General features: G+C 44.9%; 1 protein-coding gene across 1 annotated transcript in view; it reads left to right on the top strand.

The window, feature by feature from the left end:
• The window catches only part of Adam12 (ADAM metallopeptidase domain 12), a 337,673-nt gene that overhangs the window by 235,795 nt on the left and 85,897 nt on the right, over positions 1-15,981 (top strand). Inside the window, exons 6-9 of the mRNA XM_021167906.2 lie at positions 271-457; positions 6,453-6,518; positions 7,580-7,651; positions 13,921-14,090. Coding sequence (XP_021023565.1) covers positions 271-457; positions 6,453-6,518; positions 7,580-7,651; positions 13,921-14,090 — 495 coding nt within the window. The remainder of the gene's footprint in view (positions 1-270; positions 458-6,452; positions 6,519-7,579; positions 7,652-13,920; positions 14,091-15,981) is intronic.

The raw sequence follows: 15,981 nt of genomic DNA, 5'->3' as shown, positions 1-15,981 counted from the left end.
CAGAAGATGGCCTAGTCAGCCATCAGTGGAAAGAGAGGCCCATTGGTCGTGCAAACTTTATATGCCTCAGTACAGGGGAACGCCAGGGCCAAGAAGTGGGAGTGTATGTGTGGGGGGGAGTTGGGGGGGGAGGGGGGACTTTTGGGATAGCATTGGAAATATAAATGAAATAAATACCTAATAAAAAAGTCAATACTTAAAAATAATCTATCTTCACCATAAATGAGGTACTGTCCTTAAAATTTAATATTTGTATTACTTTTTTAACAGGGGACTAATCATGTTTGAAAATAAAACGTACAGCTTAGAACCGATGAAAAACACCACTGACAGCTACAAACTCGTCCCAGCTGAAAGCATGACGAACACCCAAGGGCTGTGTGGGTCACAGCATAACAAGTCCGGCCTCACCATGGAAGATGTCTCCCCTGGAACCTCTCAAATGCGGGCAAGAAGGGTAAGAGGGGACTCCGCGTTCATGTTTCTTGAACCGAGAGCTGCAACAGTGGCCCGGCTTTAATCCTAGCACTCGGGAGGTAGAGGCAGGCAGATTTCTGAGTTCAAGGCCAGCCTGGTCTACAGAGTGAGTTCCAGGACAGCCAGGGCTATACAGATACAGAGAAACCCTGTCTCGGAAAACCAAAAAAAAAAAAAAAAAAAAGAGTTCTGGAGCATCCTCGCTGCCGGATGTTGTGTGCATGGAATGACATCCATTCCTCAGGAGGTAGGGGATGTCCTGGGGAGAGTATGTGTACAAACTCCAATTCCTGCACCTTCGAAGCAAACATAAGCATCAGATCTGTTAACTTGTGACAGGTAAAGTCCCATCCTCGGGGTCAGAGGCTGTCAAAGTCATCAAGGGGATAGACGGCAGTGAGAAGCCAGTGTAGGGCACCCTGGTGGTCAACACAGCAAGCATGGAACTCTCCACATTGAGGTTCCCTTAGCCCACAGTGTGGGATCTCACAAGTGGGTCCAGAAGATGAACAAGCTTTATCCACCTATGTGTGCAGAGGGCCACTGAGTCTTCTCCAGTGATTTTACCAAAGTCTTATTTATCCCTGGGCCATGTTGCCAGTGTTTGTCCTCCCCTCCAGGGCCATGTTCTGTGCTTTTGCCTCTCTCCTGGTGTTCTCTTTATACCTGCCCAGAATGTCTGTTCCCCTAAACCACTTAACTGCCGAGTCCTGGACTTTTTCCCGTCCAGTCAGATTTTCTGTCATGAGACGCAAAACTGTCTCCCCTCTGATGGTTCCCAAGGCTGCCCATGTACAGTGCTCAGGATATTTTTTATTTCTCCTCCTCCCCATAGAGGAAGCATTCTCCACTTAAGTTCTGGGGCTCACCTTAGCATGATGTTTCAGGAATGGGGTGGGGGCAGCCTATCTAAACCCCAGGATTTTAAAACTACCCAGGAATGCCAGCGGTGATAGTACACTCGTGATCTTAGCATTGTGGAGGTAGGGGATAAGAATTCATGGGCGTTCTTGTTACACAGCCAGTTCCTGGGATCCTGTTTCAAAATAACAAAATAAGGCTAGAGAAACTACTGTCAGTAAAGCACATGTATGTAGACCTGAGTTTGATCTCCAGAACCTATATTAATAACTAAAAATAATTTTAAAAGCTAGGCATGCTGATGCTATTTTGTAATACAATCTCAGGGAAGGTGGAGACAGGAGGCTCTCTGGGGCTCCCTGGACAACCAGCCTAGACTGTTTGGCAAGGTCAGTGAAAAATTCTGTCTCAAAAAAACAAAACAAAACAAAACTAATCAAGCAAACAAACAATAACGACAGAAGCAACAACCTATGAATGGCGTCCTGAGGAAGAATACCTGAAACTGCCTTCTGGTCTACACACACACACACACACACACACAGAGGCACACTCCCACGCATGTATGCCCCCCCCACACACACATGCACACACACATACACACATATGCACATGCAACACACACACACACACACACACACACACACACACACACACACAGAGGCAGGGAGATGTTTCTAGCAGCAGCAGCAGCAGCTGCTCAGCTCAGCTCCAGTTAGGTCTCTCTTTCGTTTCCCCATTGCCCCACCCCTCTTGAGTGACAGACCTAAGAGCAAGAATCAGAGACAGCCTCTACAGTCCCTCTCATGTTTATTTCACTCTTCAAACATGCCTGCTTTTGAGTCCAGACCCCAGCTAGGATGTGACCGAGCCAAGCTTTGCCCATCATAAACAAGTAGACCATTTGCATTTTGTTTTCAGGCTCTTGGCTTTGAGTACCTGGTTGAATGCTTGTTCCCCACATTGTGTGATTTATAACTTAACAGTTTAAATGATGCTCGAATGTGTTCCTGTTTCATTTAGAAGTACAAACTTGGTCTGTCCTGGCTGACTGTGTTTTAATTCTCTGAGCATGCACAGCTCTCTAGAACCATGATTGGCACCGTCATTTCCAGTCGTGCTGACATGGAGAGAAGGAAGGATCCCTGCCTAATGACACTGTGCTGCTAATGTGGGAGTTTAAATGAACCTTTGAAAGAAAAAGGGAAGGCAACGATGCCCGTGCTGTTCACCTCAACTCCCAGTGTTGCTCCAAAATTCTATGTGATGGTCTTAAATGAGGGAAAGAAATCACCCTAAACTGGGGGGTATATAATATAGATCGTACAAAAAAATGATTTCCCCATAAACAGAATACTTGGAAGTTCCAGGTCATTTTGGAGAGCTCTGCGGTGAACGCAGATTCGAGTTTCATGCCCATCACTTGCCTCCCTGTGCTGCCTTTATTCTATACTTAAGAAACAACAAAAATCAATGTAGCTGCAGCTAATTCATCTTGTTTATGCCGTGTGCCAAGCACAATTGCTGCTCTCCAGCGTTTTCCTGACTCCCCCCTAAATGTTAACTATCTCAACTTCTCTGCAGATGTTTGCATTTTTTTTTCTTCACCAAGCATCACGAATTTGTCTTGATGTAGATGTTCATGACGGCTAGCACATAAAGCTGGGCTGTTTGTCACTTTTACAGGGCTCTATTCTATTGTAGTGAGAGTCCCATTTGCCTCTGGAAGACAAGAGTGTCATCATTTTCTCTCTGGAGATTTTTAAGTCCACCCTGATGTTTCTTGGTACGCAGCTGACCTGCCTAGACTCCTTCCCTCCCCGTGGGCCAAGAACCGGGAGCTTGAGGTTCACCTGAGACCTCTGCCTAAGGTCTCAAGTTCTATCCCTGGCATTTCATAAACTGAATATGGTAGTGCTTGCCTGTGAACCAAGCACTCTAGAGGTGGAGGCAGGAAGATCAGAAGTTCAAGAACACCCTCCGCTCCATAGCAAGTTAGAGGCCAGGCTGGGTTACATGGGACCATGTCTCAAAGCAAACAGAAAGAATGGAAAAGGATTTTATCAGCTGCCCCCATAAGCTTTGTGAGAGAGACAAAGGCTAAGTCTGCTAATAAGAAAATCACACCGTACACCCCAATAGCAGAGAAGGGGGTTGCTTCATGAAGGCAGTAAGCGGCCTTGGTCTTCTCCATCCCTACATCTCTAGTACCTAACCCATTGCACGGCACACAGCAAGCTCCCAGAAGACATTGTAGGATGAGTGAATGTCCTGCCAAGGGTCTGGCCATAAGAAGACAGGATTCTGTGAAAACCCCTTGGTGCCCTGGTCGCTCTCCCAGCTGGAGTGAAGTGCTCTATACCAGAGACTGCAGCAAGTGCTTCAGAGGATAGACAGACTCTGGGAACTTGGCTGGGTTGACTTTCAGAAATCCACGAACTAGTTCCCTCTTGGGTACCTTGTTCCCAACTCTTTCCCTACCTTGGAGCTGAAACTGTTGGACCAGTCTCAGAGACCCTGTTTTGGGAACACGATTTTGTTCACAATCTGCAAAAGTGAAAATTCAGTCACTGTTTCTGTTTGCTTTCTAATGTCGCTGCTCGTATCACGAATTTGAGGGGGTTTTTTTGTTTGTTTTTTTTTTAAACTGGACAGCCTAGATAGGTAGGGATCCCATAGAGGTAATTTAAGCCTTGCTTTCAGCAGGGAGCTGGCCACTCCCCTGTGGCTTTTCATTTCGATGTGGTTAAACTTCTCTCTGAGCTTGCAATTCTCTAAATTCATGAGAAAATGTGGATTTCTCTGAAAACTGCAGAGACAGGAAAATTGTGTTCACGTGTTTGTTTTCATTATCTGGGATTGTATGTTTTCTAAAGGATGATCCAAGGCCAGTTGGAAATGTCCTCTGCCCAGAGATTCCCCCCCTCTGCAGTCTGAGAAGCGTAAACGCCTAAGCAAGCAGAGCTCTCTTGAAGAGTTTGTCACGAGAGATTCATTTATTTCTCCATGTCCACAGCCGTGTTTTTGTCTGCATGATTGACTGAATTTGTTTATGGTGGAACAGGGCGTATTAGCAGAGAGGGAGAGGCAGGAGAGGAAGAAATTGACTCCTGGGAGCTGGAAAGATGGCACCGGCAATAAGCTGCACTCTACTCTGGGGTCAGATCCCAGCACCCGGGTGCAGAGCTAGGTGCAGTAGAATGCACCTGTCACCCTAGCACCTGCAGAGGAGAGAGAGGCAGCCGGATCCCAGGGACTCGCTAGCAAGCCAACCTAACTAAAATGATAAACTCCCAGTTCACTGAGAGACCAAGTCTCCAAAAAAAAAAAAAAAAAAGGTGGAACGGGTTAGAGGAAGACACATGCCATGAACCTCTGGTCTCCATGAGTATGTACATACAGTCGTTCATATTCTCTCTCTCTCTCTCTCTCTCTCTCTCTCACACACACACACACACACACACACACACACACACAGAAACACACACCTACAGAAGCATGATACAAACACATATACAAGCATACACCACAGAGGTGAGGAGAGAAAGGTTGGGGAAATTCCTATTCCTTTGGCCACTTCTTAGTGAAAGAGAAAAAGCACAAGACTCTATTTCCAGAAGTGTCTCCTTTTGAACACACAGAGGGGCTAACTTTTGCCTTTCTGAGTTTGTAGCTAGCACAGTGGAGCCTGCCTGTGCATACAGTTACCTAGCCTGACAGTTTCTCCTTGCAGCACTGTAAAAGCGTGAGAAATTATACCTTTCATGGTACTTTCTCTTCCTTCCTCCATGAGGTTTCCAGATTTCTTCAGGGACACCTAAATTCATGAATCAGCACAGCTGGGCAGCAAGCAGGAACACCACTATAATACAAACATTTTTCTTGTAAAAATCTGTTTGGAAGATTCTGGACTGCTGGAGATTTGTTTTATGAAAGATGTTTCCCTCCAGATTATGTGACTGGAAACCTGATTCAAAGCATGCCTTCATCCCTTTTGCTTTTGTCTGGACAAGTGGTTGTAACACTGAGTTTTCAGCTTAAGCCCTGTATGAGACTTAAGTCATAAACCAGCAATTTCGGTTGGGAAGGACCAGAGACAAGCTGCAACCCCCACTTCCTTTAACTGTGTTATTGCAGAAACAGAAAGCTTTGCTCTTTTGTTTTCGATGTTTGAGTTTTTTGAGACCACCCTCCACGAATTGTTTTATTTCCCCTAAAACTGCCTTTGGGATCCTCCCAGTAATTTACAGAAGAGTGCAAACGCTTGCTGAGGAAGCTTGATTAAAATGTTATAACCTGCCTCAGAGGTCTTCTTGTTTGGATCTATATCTCTACTGCTGAGCTCCGGGTTCTGCACCTTGATACACAGGCTCCATATTCAGCTGCTCCACTCTTGCCAATGTCAACCCTCCCAGATCATCTCCCAGGCCTTTTAAAAGATACTGTTTCTTCCTGGTCTCTGCCTGCTCCTTTGTATCTTGTCTCTCTGCACCTCCCTTTGCCTCTCTGTTTATCAGCATCTTCTACTGCTGCAAACTATGTTCTTAAATGACTGGCTAATAGCATCCCGTGGGGGGGTGGGGAGCACATTTCCCAGAAGGATCACAGTTTCTCTACAAAGTGTGTTCTCCTCTACTCAGCATGGAGCAGATGCATATGGGCCATAAAAGTTCAAGAAACACCAGTGACAGGCTGGGCTCCAGTGTAGCCTTCAGAGGGCTTCACACCCATGTGTAATCTATAACAGCAAGCCTTTGCTGGCCCTGGTTCTAGAATGTTCTTTGGAGATGTTTATATGTTCATTTTGTTTAAAAATGACCATGGTTTCTTTTAAATTCATAATCAATGAGACAGCAAGAATGTTAAACTCCTTTTTAGGGTTTCCCATGTGAAAGTGGGAGCCAGATCACCCCCTTGAGGCTTTGTAAGAAGATCACTGGAGCTGGAAGTCAACTTCTAGAGGGCACACAGCCACAAAGCCCAGGAGAGGAAGAGTCGCCCCTCCAAATATTGTTCTTGTATTATTTGTTTCTGTTTTCGAAAGACATGCAACAGTGCTCTAGTTGCCTCTGTGAAGTATTAAGGGAAACCACACTCTAACTTTCTTTTGACAGCATAAGAGAGAGACCCTTAAGATGACCAAGTACGTAGAGCTGGTTATTGTGGCAGACAACAGAGAGGTAAGGACCTGTGAAACTCCTCTCTACAATTGGTCTCAAAAAGAAATGAGAGAAAGTACTCAGCCAGTTAGGACTTGCTTTACCTCCATGTCTTCTTACAAACATTGGAGATGAGAATTTAAAAGTGGGCTTTTCTATCTGAGGAAGCATTTAAGATGCATCGAGTGTAATATAAAGTGAACCTACCAATAACACAGGGTTTCTTTGTAGTTAAACTCTCTAAGTAAGGAGAATTATTTAAGGAGAGTGAGAGATGGCTTTAAATTACATTTTGACATTTTGGGAAAAGTTGGACATGTCTTAATCTGAATGAATGAATGAATGAATGAATGAATGAATGCTATACAAACATGGTAGAGAAATCCTTCCCTCTTGTGATAATGGCTTTGCACTGTTGTTTTTTTTCTTTCAATTTTTTTTGTATAACTTTTTTAATCAATTTTCTTTTGTATAACTTCCCTGTGATTTCTTACCATTCCATTAACATATTATAAATTGATGACATTTTTCTCCTAAATGCATTCAACATCCAAACATGAAGACTGCTTGACAAGTTCTCATAAAACGCTCCTCCCCATTCTGGAAGGTCAACGTAAAGGAAAGAGTGTGTTAACTTTTCCCCGATTCTCCTTGGACATGTTGCCATGAGTTTGTTTTTTTTTTTTTTTTTTTTTGCTTCTCATATTTAATGTTTAAAAGCAAACATAGAGGAAGTATCTTGGGAAGTTAAAATCAAGGTGATGATATGAAAAGTGGCTTTGGAGAGTCTTCCCACTGTCCATTATATCGTTGCCAAAACATGTCTCTTCCTCCATCATTTATGAAGTTGGAAGAATTGCAAAAGTCACTGTCCTCTGAGCCCTTGGCTTGAGCCAGTTGTTCGGAACTGCAGGGACTCCCCAGCTGGGGAAACTACCTGGCACAATGGGAGCCCCTTGTACTGTACTGAAGGGCACCCCCCCCCCCAGGAGTACAGGGCGTCACCAAAGCCCAGGGTCTGGGAGGAGGAATCCTGATTGATATTCTTACCATTATTAATGCTAGCATTTAAAATTGTTAAGTTTCAGAGGCAAGGAAAAGACCTGGAGAAAGTTAAGCAGCGATTAATAGAGATCGCCAATCACGTTGACAAGGTAAGTTCCTTTGCAGGTGATTAAATCATGCAGATCGTGCCAGTGTTCAGAAATGAGGTTGGAAAGAACTAAGCACACTTCCTCTGACTGAGCAGAAAGACCAGAATCTGCCCCTGGGGCCTGTGCTTGTCCTCTGAGTGAGTGGCCAGTCCTCTGAGCAGGTGCTTTCCAGGTCCTGGGCTTCGGAGATTCCAGCCCTAGTTGATCTGGACTGGGAAGGCTATGGGGACTCAGCTTCCTTTAGTATCTTGTCTTGCCAGGAAGTGTTCCAGCCTAAGAGATTTCTGGACAATCCATTAGACAGAATTCTGGTAGGGTGCATTGAAACTTCCAGAATTTGGTAGCCTGACCTCTTTCCTGCTCTCCAGTGTGGAGTTCATGATGCACCAGTGAGGACTAGAGGGTGGGCTCTACAGGTTCCACTGTCAGAACCCAGCAGCGGACTTCTGGCTCACTCACCATGTTAGTCACCCTTCCATCCATACGACAGATACCTGTAAGAAAAACTGTGGAGGAGGGTACCTTTATTTTTACTTATGGCTTTGGGAGTTTCAGACTGAGGTCTGCTGGCCCAAGATTCTGGGCCATCATGCCTGAGAGGGTATGGCAGAACACAGTTACTCAACTTGTGGTGGCCAGGGAGTCAAGAGAGGCAAGGCGTTACCCCCAAGTGTATCTTTTCAGGACACACCCTTATAATCCTTAAACTAGGCCCCTCCTCCCAGTTATAGCACCCTAGTATTATTCCAGCCAGGCAGTAACCATTTGATTATGTGAGAATCTTCATGACCCAATCACATCTCAAGGACTGATGAACCAAGCCATTTGCAAACGCTCCTTGGAGAACACTTCCTCTAAGAACAACAGCTATTGGAAGACCCTCACTGGGAGCAAGGGAGACTCCACCACCATTTTCACAAGATGATTTCTGGGGAATCTGGTTCCTTCTATAGCTTGCTGGCAAGGAAATGGAGGGGGTGGGTGTCTGTCTAAATCACCCTTCTCTCAGTGACCCTCCTACCAGATAGAATCTGACTGTTTGGAGCTGGTGGCTCTCATCTGAGGAATCCCTGTTCCCTCAATGGCTTACATATCACTGCTGAGGGACCACAGGGTGGGAAGGAGCTTCCAGAGACTTGTCTGACTTCTTGTTCTCTGGCAGAGGTGAGGGAAGCACCTGGCATGAGTGTTTTCAGATGTCCCCTGGAGACTTGCATATTTTAAGTGGCTGGAAGCTCCAGGGCCCAAAGCCAGGAATTCACCTGGTACAGAGCTATACTACAGAAGCCACCAGTGGAGAGAAGGAACAGAGCTAAGCTTCTCAGCAGGACCATGTCTCCTACCCATAAAAAGGAATGTCTGGTTATAGCTGTGCCTCTTACAGCCAGGCCTCTGTGACGTAATCACCTTTCCCACAGAGCATTTTTGCTACATCTTTCTTTCCAAGCAGTCCTATTCTGTTCAATGTACATTTTCGACATTTTCAAAATGAGGAAGGCAAAAACCCTTCCATAAATTCGTCTATACCTTGCAAGAGCTTATAGACCTCACTGTCCTCAGTTCTGTGCACAATGAACTTAGAAGCCATCGGATTTGTAGTCCTTCTTTTTGCAGTCACAGCAGACCCATAGCAGGTAGACATAGAAACCCTTCCTCTGACACCCAAGTGACTGCCCTTCAATGATACTGTGAGCAGAGGGCTCTAGAGCTGCAGGTGAGAGCCACTCACTTTTCCTAGAATAGAAACAGGAGTTATTGCAGATGCAACAGTGATTTTGCAAGGTGGAGCATGGGTGAGAAGATCCCAGTTCCTTCATCAGACCCTTGAGACAGACTGAGCTCTGGAACAACACATGGTTTTTAAGTATGTTATGGTAGTAATGTTTCTCACATTACTGTGTCTCCTAAAGTTGAAAGAATCCTGGTTAGGGAACCAGTCTTTTGGGAAGGGGTGGGGGTGGTAAAGCGTAGATCCTAGGGATATGTCAAGCATTATGCAGGAGTTAAGGCTGGGTCATAGTGACTGAGGATGTGGGTTAATTACCCACCTTCCATGCATGAAGCAAAGGCCCATCCCTGGCACCATGTAAACTGTCCGTGGTGGAGCTTGCCTGTAATTCTTCCAGCTCTTGAAAGGCAGAGGCAGGAGATCAGAAGTCTAAGGTCATCGTCACCTACAGAGTGAGTTGGGGGCTAGCATGAGCAACCTGAGACCTCTCTAAAATGGAAAAGCGGGATCATACCCAGGCTGAGGTGCTAGAATTCCCTGGGGCATTTTGCTTATTCACGTGACTACCCTTTAAAATAAAGCTTTCTAAATCATATCCTTCCTACTCTGCTTTCATTGACCTGAGGGGAGGCTTGACACAGATCCATCCAGAGTTTGCCTAAAATTGGTGACATAAAGCAGAGACACAGTGACAGAAAATGAAAGGGTTACGTGGTTAAGAGACCAGGCTGGCCCACTAACATCACCAAGAAAGACTGACATCTGCTATCTCACACCCCATCTTCCCTAAAGAGTGAAAGGGCTCATCCTGACCCTCAGAAGTAAAAGGAAGTAGGGGGCTACATTAACATCTAACGAGAAGCTGCTGAAACCCCATTTTAAACAGTGACCCTCTGGTCCTCTACATTATCTGCCTTTACATATTATTCTAGATCCTGTCTTGCTTCACTCAGCTCATAAAACTAAAAACGAGCAAATGGGGGAGGGGTCTATTAATAGCTTGTGCTAGTCATTAAAGAGCAATATGCTTCTAGAAGACCTAGTGGGCTTGGTCAAGTGTGCCAGCCTGGACAAAGGAGGGCTGAGCCAATTTGCTGAGCGCAAGGACACATTTAGCCCTGGTATGCCTGTTCACCTTTCTACAGCTCCTGGAGACCCTGGAGAGGACACTCAGGCTCCTTAGGCAACTCTGCACCCACAGCTGCTGGCTCCAGGCAACATCAGACTTCCCAGTTTCAGTTTCACAACTACACTCTTGGGAGAGTCTCAGCCCAAAACTCATTGACTGTCTCACTGGCCACTTGATTTGCTGACATCTTGGCTTGGTTTGGGCATTCTAAACTAATAACATTTAGCTTGGAGAAAGAGAAAGCTTCAGACTGGAAGACAGAAGTGACTTAGAGACAAAAGCGAAGTCCTGAAAAGGGTCAGGGAAGCCCAGGTAGCAAGAACTCTGTTCTTGCTTCTAGAAAAAACTTTGAGGCATCCTCCCTGGGTCCCGATTACACTGCCACAGGAGCCTCTGTGGACTGAAGCTTTGCATCTTGAAGCCATCACGCCAACCCAGCCTTCTTAAGCTGTGACATCAGCTCCACGCCTCAGTAGCCATCCTCTGAAGGACTATGAATTACTTCTGCTGTCTTCACTCTTATGACAGCCCCCTCTTTTTCTCCTCCCAGGCTGGTTGCCTAAAGAAGGCAAGCTCTTCTGGGACCATAGGGAATTCTACCTCCCTCGTTTCTTATCCGTTCCTTCCGGAAATCTTTGACCCCTCACCACCAGCATTCTCTGGACTTCCTGTTGGTGCTATTGCTCAGTGGGATAGCATATCAATTAACTGGATTCATGGGAGCATGCCCCGTGCCCTAAAGCCTTGTGCTAACCTCTGAGCAGCTGAGCCAGAGCGAGGCCATCCTAATCTTTATTTGTTCTGCTTGTGCCACATTCCTGCACACAGCAAGAACTGACAGCAAATATTTGTGGCTGTTGCATATGTAGGACAATCACTCATGTGGGTCTCTGACTGTGTCTACATACATTCTGGGATCTCTGAGCCAGGCAGGCATCTGCCAGGCTCCATTTGACCTATATAGGCCTGTGAGGTTTTCTGGAAGTCTGGAGTCACAGTACTCACACTGTGAATGGCAGTTTTAATTATTCAGATCATGACATCAGAGTCAGTCTGTCTGTGTACCAGCCCAGCCATGCAGTTACGATCCTGAATAATTTACCTGACTCCTCCAAGCCTCAGCGTCTCAACACTAAAATGGGAGCAGTAACAATTTCTAACTCGTAGAACTGCTTCGTGGACTAAACCAGGGTTTAGAAAGCACCTTGGCACCAAGCCCTAGTTGTACTTGTGCTCATTAAACTTAGCTAAAAAGAACCAAGATGACCTGTGGGCAAATGAAGTAGGAACATTCAGTGAAGATAGTAAAGAAGAATGACGAAAGGCTTGCAGTAGGCAAAGCACACATGGACGTTAACCAACAGTACCAACTATAGAGAGGAATTGACGAAGCCTGAAGTCTGGGCTAGGATGTGGTTTGAGAGGCTACAGAGGAATACAACCTCTCCATTGGTATGAACAGCCTCCCTCGTCGGAATGTGGCTAAGTTAGTGCTGAGAAAGATGATAGGTTAGGCCTGGGAGGACCTTACTTCCTGCTTCCATTCGATACTCCTGGGTGGACACAGAGGAATCGTGTCCTTTTCTCAGAAGACAATCCTCAAGGCCTTTCAAGATATCTGGCCCTAGGGACTTTCTTAGAAAGTTGGCATAAACATGAGCATTGAATATTTGTTTTCTGATTATTGTGACCTTTGTATATGACACAGCTGGGAATGTCATCTTGAGGGGCACCCCTGATTTGAGCAGGTATCATTCAGGATGATCCTGAAACTGTTTTGCCTGGGAGACTCGGGCTGGAAGTTTGCAAATAGGCACAAGTCATGCGATTTCTTGATTAAAAACATGCTATCGGACAGCATTTTGGTTATGTGACTGTCTCATTAATGTATTAATTTCATATGGTCTTTGTTATCTGTTTTACCCCAACTTGGACCACTGCAATCAGCATAGCCTGTGACATAATTTGTGTCCCAGCTGAGTTCTTTGAGTTCTTCTGCTGACCCAGTCTTCACCATGTGACCCTGGGGACCAGCAAGGGAAAAAAAGATGAGCTTTTTTTGTGTGGGGTTGAGAATCTGGGGTCAGATGCTCAGCCCTGGAGAGCTCCTAGCACTTCAGCTCACCACATCGGAATGATGTTTAACTCCCAAATGCAAAGCTACTGGGGTCCTTGTTCCTTGCTGGACAGATGTTACTAGAAATGCAGAAGATCTGCCTCCCTCTGGAGTTGGCTATAAAGCTATGCTTCTCTCCTTGTGTATCTAGGATCTCAGAAGCAAGGGGTGGGGGTGGGGGGTTGGAGAGGGACTTTCATGTTGCATGTGGACTTGTATGTCACTGGTATCAAAGATTAATAGGGCAACACAGTGACTTGTGTCCTTATCTCTTAGCTGTGACCAGTTATCTCCCTGTCAGAATGCTGTTACATATGAAGCAAGGGCAATTTGGAACAATTTACATGCCCTTCCCATCCTTATCGTCTTGACTATAAAGGAATGATCTCAGTTCTTAATTATATGGTTGCATTGTGGGCTGAGCTATGGATCTAGAAGTCCCTTAGCATCAAGCCCAGGATGGACTGATGTGCATGTCATGTTGGCCAGCCATTCATGCTGCTCCCTCCAGGCTTAGATGAGACAAGCCATCCTTTGACAACTAGAAGATTTGTCTTCCCCCACCTCCTATAGATGGGGAAGGTGGCTTTAGTGGAAACCATTACTCCCTCTATGTAGGGATGAAAGAAAAGACTCTCTTTGAGTCTGCACAAAGCTTTCTCTCTCAAGCTCCTGTGAGAAGAGCTCCACATGACAGATCTTTCCATCTCATTCTTTGATATGGTAAGAAAATATTGTCATAAATTTACTACAGAAGGCTTTATCAATGCTTCTGTTATTCTGAAAGACACGAAACTTACTAATTTGATAGGTGATGGGACATGAGGGTGTCAGCCAAGACTGAGTCTTTGCTGAGAAATTCAGATTCATTTTCAGTGTCTCATAGACAGAACACTATTCTTGAAATGAAAATATTATTATTATTAACAGAAGTGTCTGAATGATCTTCATCTTGTTTTTTCTTGTAGTAGATATTAATTTCCAGCATATTAGATGGTAACCTACATCTACAGGCATACTTAAATCATAGCAAGTTATTTCTATGCACATACAGGCAGACAGGGGAGAAATGGCTGATAACTTTAGCATCAAATTGTCAGCATACAGGAGTCCAGTTAACATTCCACTTTGCATTGAATGCTAAGACTATTTCTTAAACTCTGTTGCCATGGGAACCAAGGTGCACAGAGAGGGGTTTTCCTGACTTTCAACTATGAACCACAAACAGTGAAAATCAGTTCCAATTCTCTCTTCAGTTCCTGACTGTGATCCTCCAAGGATGCCCATTCTCTTAGTTTTACAGACCACTGAACATCCGGATCGTGCTGGTGGGAGTGGAAGTGTGGAATGACATCGACAAATGCTCTATAAGCCAGGACCCATTCACCAGCCTCCATGAGTTTCTAGACTGGAGAAAGATAAAGCTTCTACCTCGAAAATCCCATGACAATGCTCAGCTTATCAGGTGAGCAGTGTCATCTCTCTCAATATAAAGAGGCAGCGCCATGCGCTCATACTTTCCTGGGGTTACCAGAGCCACATCTGCCTACACAGTATACTGGTTCCTTCAAAGGTCTTGCTTCCCAGCCTGCATCAGGGGCCAAGCACATCTCTACCTGCTACTACACATCCATTGGGGAAGACTCTTGTCCCCCTGCAGGACTCTCATTTATGGTCCGCCCCCCCCATAACTGGCTATTTTCCTCTATGTTAGTTTTTTTTGGTATTAGCCTTAATAAGATTGCCTCAAGTCATTAGTGGAAAACTCTATGTTTTTGCAAGATCTGAGAGCAAGGCATATGAATGAAGACTGACGGGTACCTGGGGAAACACCTAGGGCCTTTCTCCTCTATTGGAAGAGTTCTCTCTGGCTCTCCAGGTCAGTGAGTGTCATCTAAACCTAGCAGTCTTCACCCAGTCATTATTCCACTGGGCACCTGCTAGGACCCAGGTAGGTGCTTTGAGCATAACAATGACCAGCATTAAACCTTCTTGCTCTGGGGAACATCTGTCTGCTGAGAGAAAGCAAAAGAATGGAAAGCATTAGAGTAGAAAGTGCAATGGAGATGTGAAAGGACAGGGGAGGCACAGCTGTCCCAAAGCACCTGGTGAGTGGCTCCAGGCACCTTTGCATTTAAAAGAAGAAAAATGTCCCTATGTTAGCCCGAATCCATAGGAAGCAGATGTTTTTGGAAATGGCACATGTTTATTTTCATCTTTAGGCACCTTATACTAGTATTTGTTTGTTCTCATGTAACTTAAATCACCACAGCAAAACCTTCAGACACAGGGGTCCCTGTTCTTTGGCCAGTCAGATCTAGTGTGTTGAACATTCATGAGACAGGAACGAGATGACTCTGCTCTGTGTTCCCTTTAGGAAACACCTCCATCCACCCTCAGCCTGTCGGTGGTCCCTGATCATTTCCTCGAGCCATTTCTCCTGGGTCCCCTGTGAATGTGACTGGTTTCTTGCCATTTCCCGCACTAATCAGTCCTGCACTGTTAAAAGTACAATTTCATGTGCTTTAAGTTGGAATGTTTTGTTTTTGTTTTTCCCCCACTAAAGGAATCTGCCCAACCTAAGCATCTGGAACTAAGTTGACATCTTTAACCTTCTTAATTTACTTGTATATATAGTTGTAACCATTCATATGGCCTGTGTATCTGAGCAGCTGTAAAGACAAAGACTGAATGAAGTACCTACTGCTGTGAATATGAATGTATAGTTGACCATCCATATCTGAGGATTCTATACTCATGGGTCTAACCAACCCTAAACCAGAAATGTTCAGAGAAGAGGTCATATCTTTACTGAACATGTGCAGCCCTTCATCTCTGTCATCTCTGAATAATTCAGTGTAATGACTGATAAACAACTTAGATTGCATTAAGGACAAGTGATCAAGAGATTGGATTGTATGGTTGCATAGGTTCTATGCAAATGCAATGCTGTTTTATGCAAGGAATTGAGTATCTATGAGTTGTGGTACCCACAGAAGATTCAAAGTTTAATCTTCATGGATAACAAGGGATGGTTCTAGTGCCATAGATAGATAGATAGATAGATAGATAGATAGATAGACAGACAGACAATTGATTAAAAATAAAATAAAGAAAAAACAGAAGAGGGATGGAAGAAGCAATGGTATTTATATACTTGCTACTTCTGTCCAATTAATCATTGTGAAGATTTCATTTGATTTTATTTACATGTATGAGTGTTTGTCTACATGTACCTCTATGCACATGTGCCTGATGCCCCCTAGAGCCCAGAAAAGGAAGTTGAGTGCCCTAGGACTAGAGTTAGAGACAGCTGTGAGCTCTGAGTTGTGGGTGCTAGGAATCAAATCCAGGTC

Source organism: Mus caroli, chromosome 7 (assembly GCF_900094665.2).
Source record: "Mus caroli chromosome 7, CAROLI_EIJ_v1.1, whole genome shotgun sequence".
NCBI classification, from domain to species: Eukaryota; Metazoa; Chordata; class Mammalia; order Rodentia; family Muridae; genus Mus; species Mus caroli.
This window is presented reverse-complemented; position numbering and strand designations above follow the sequence as displayed.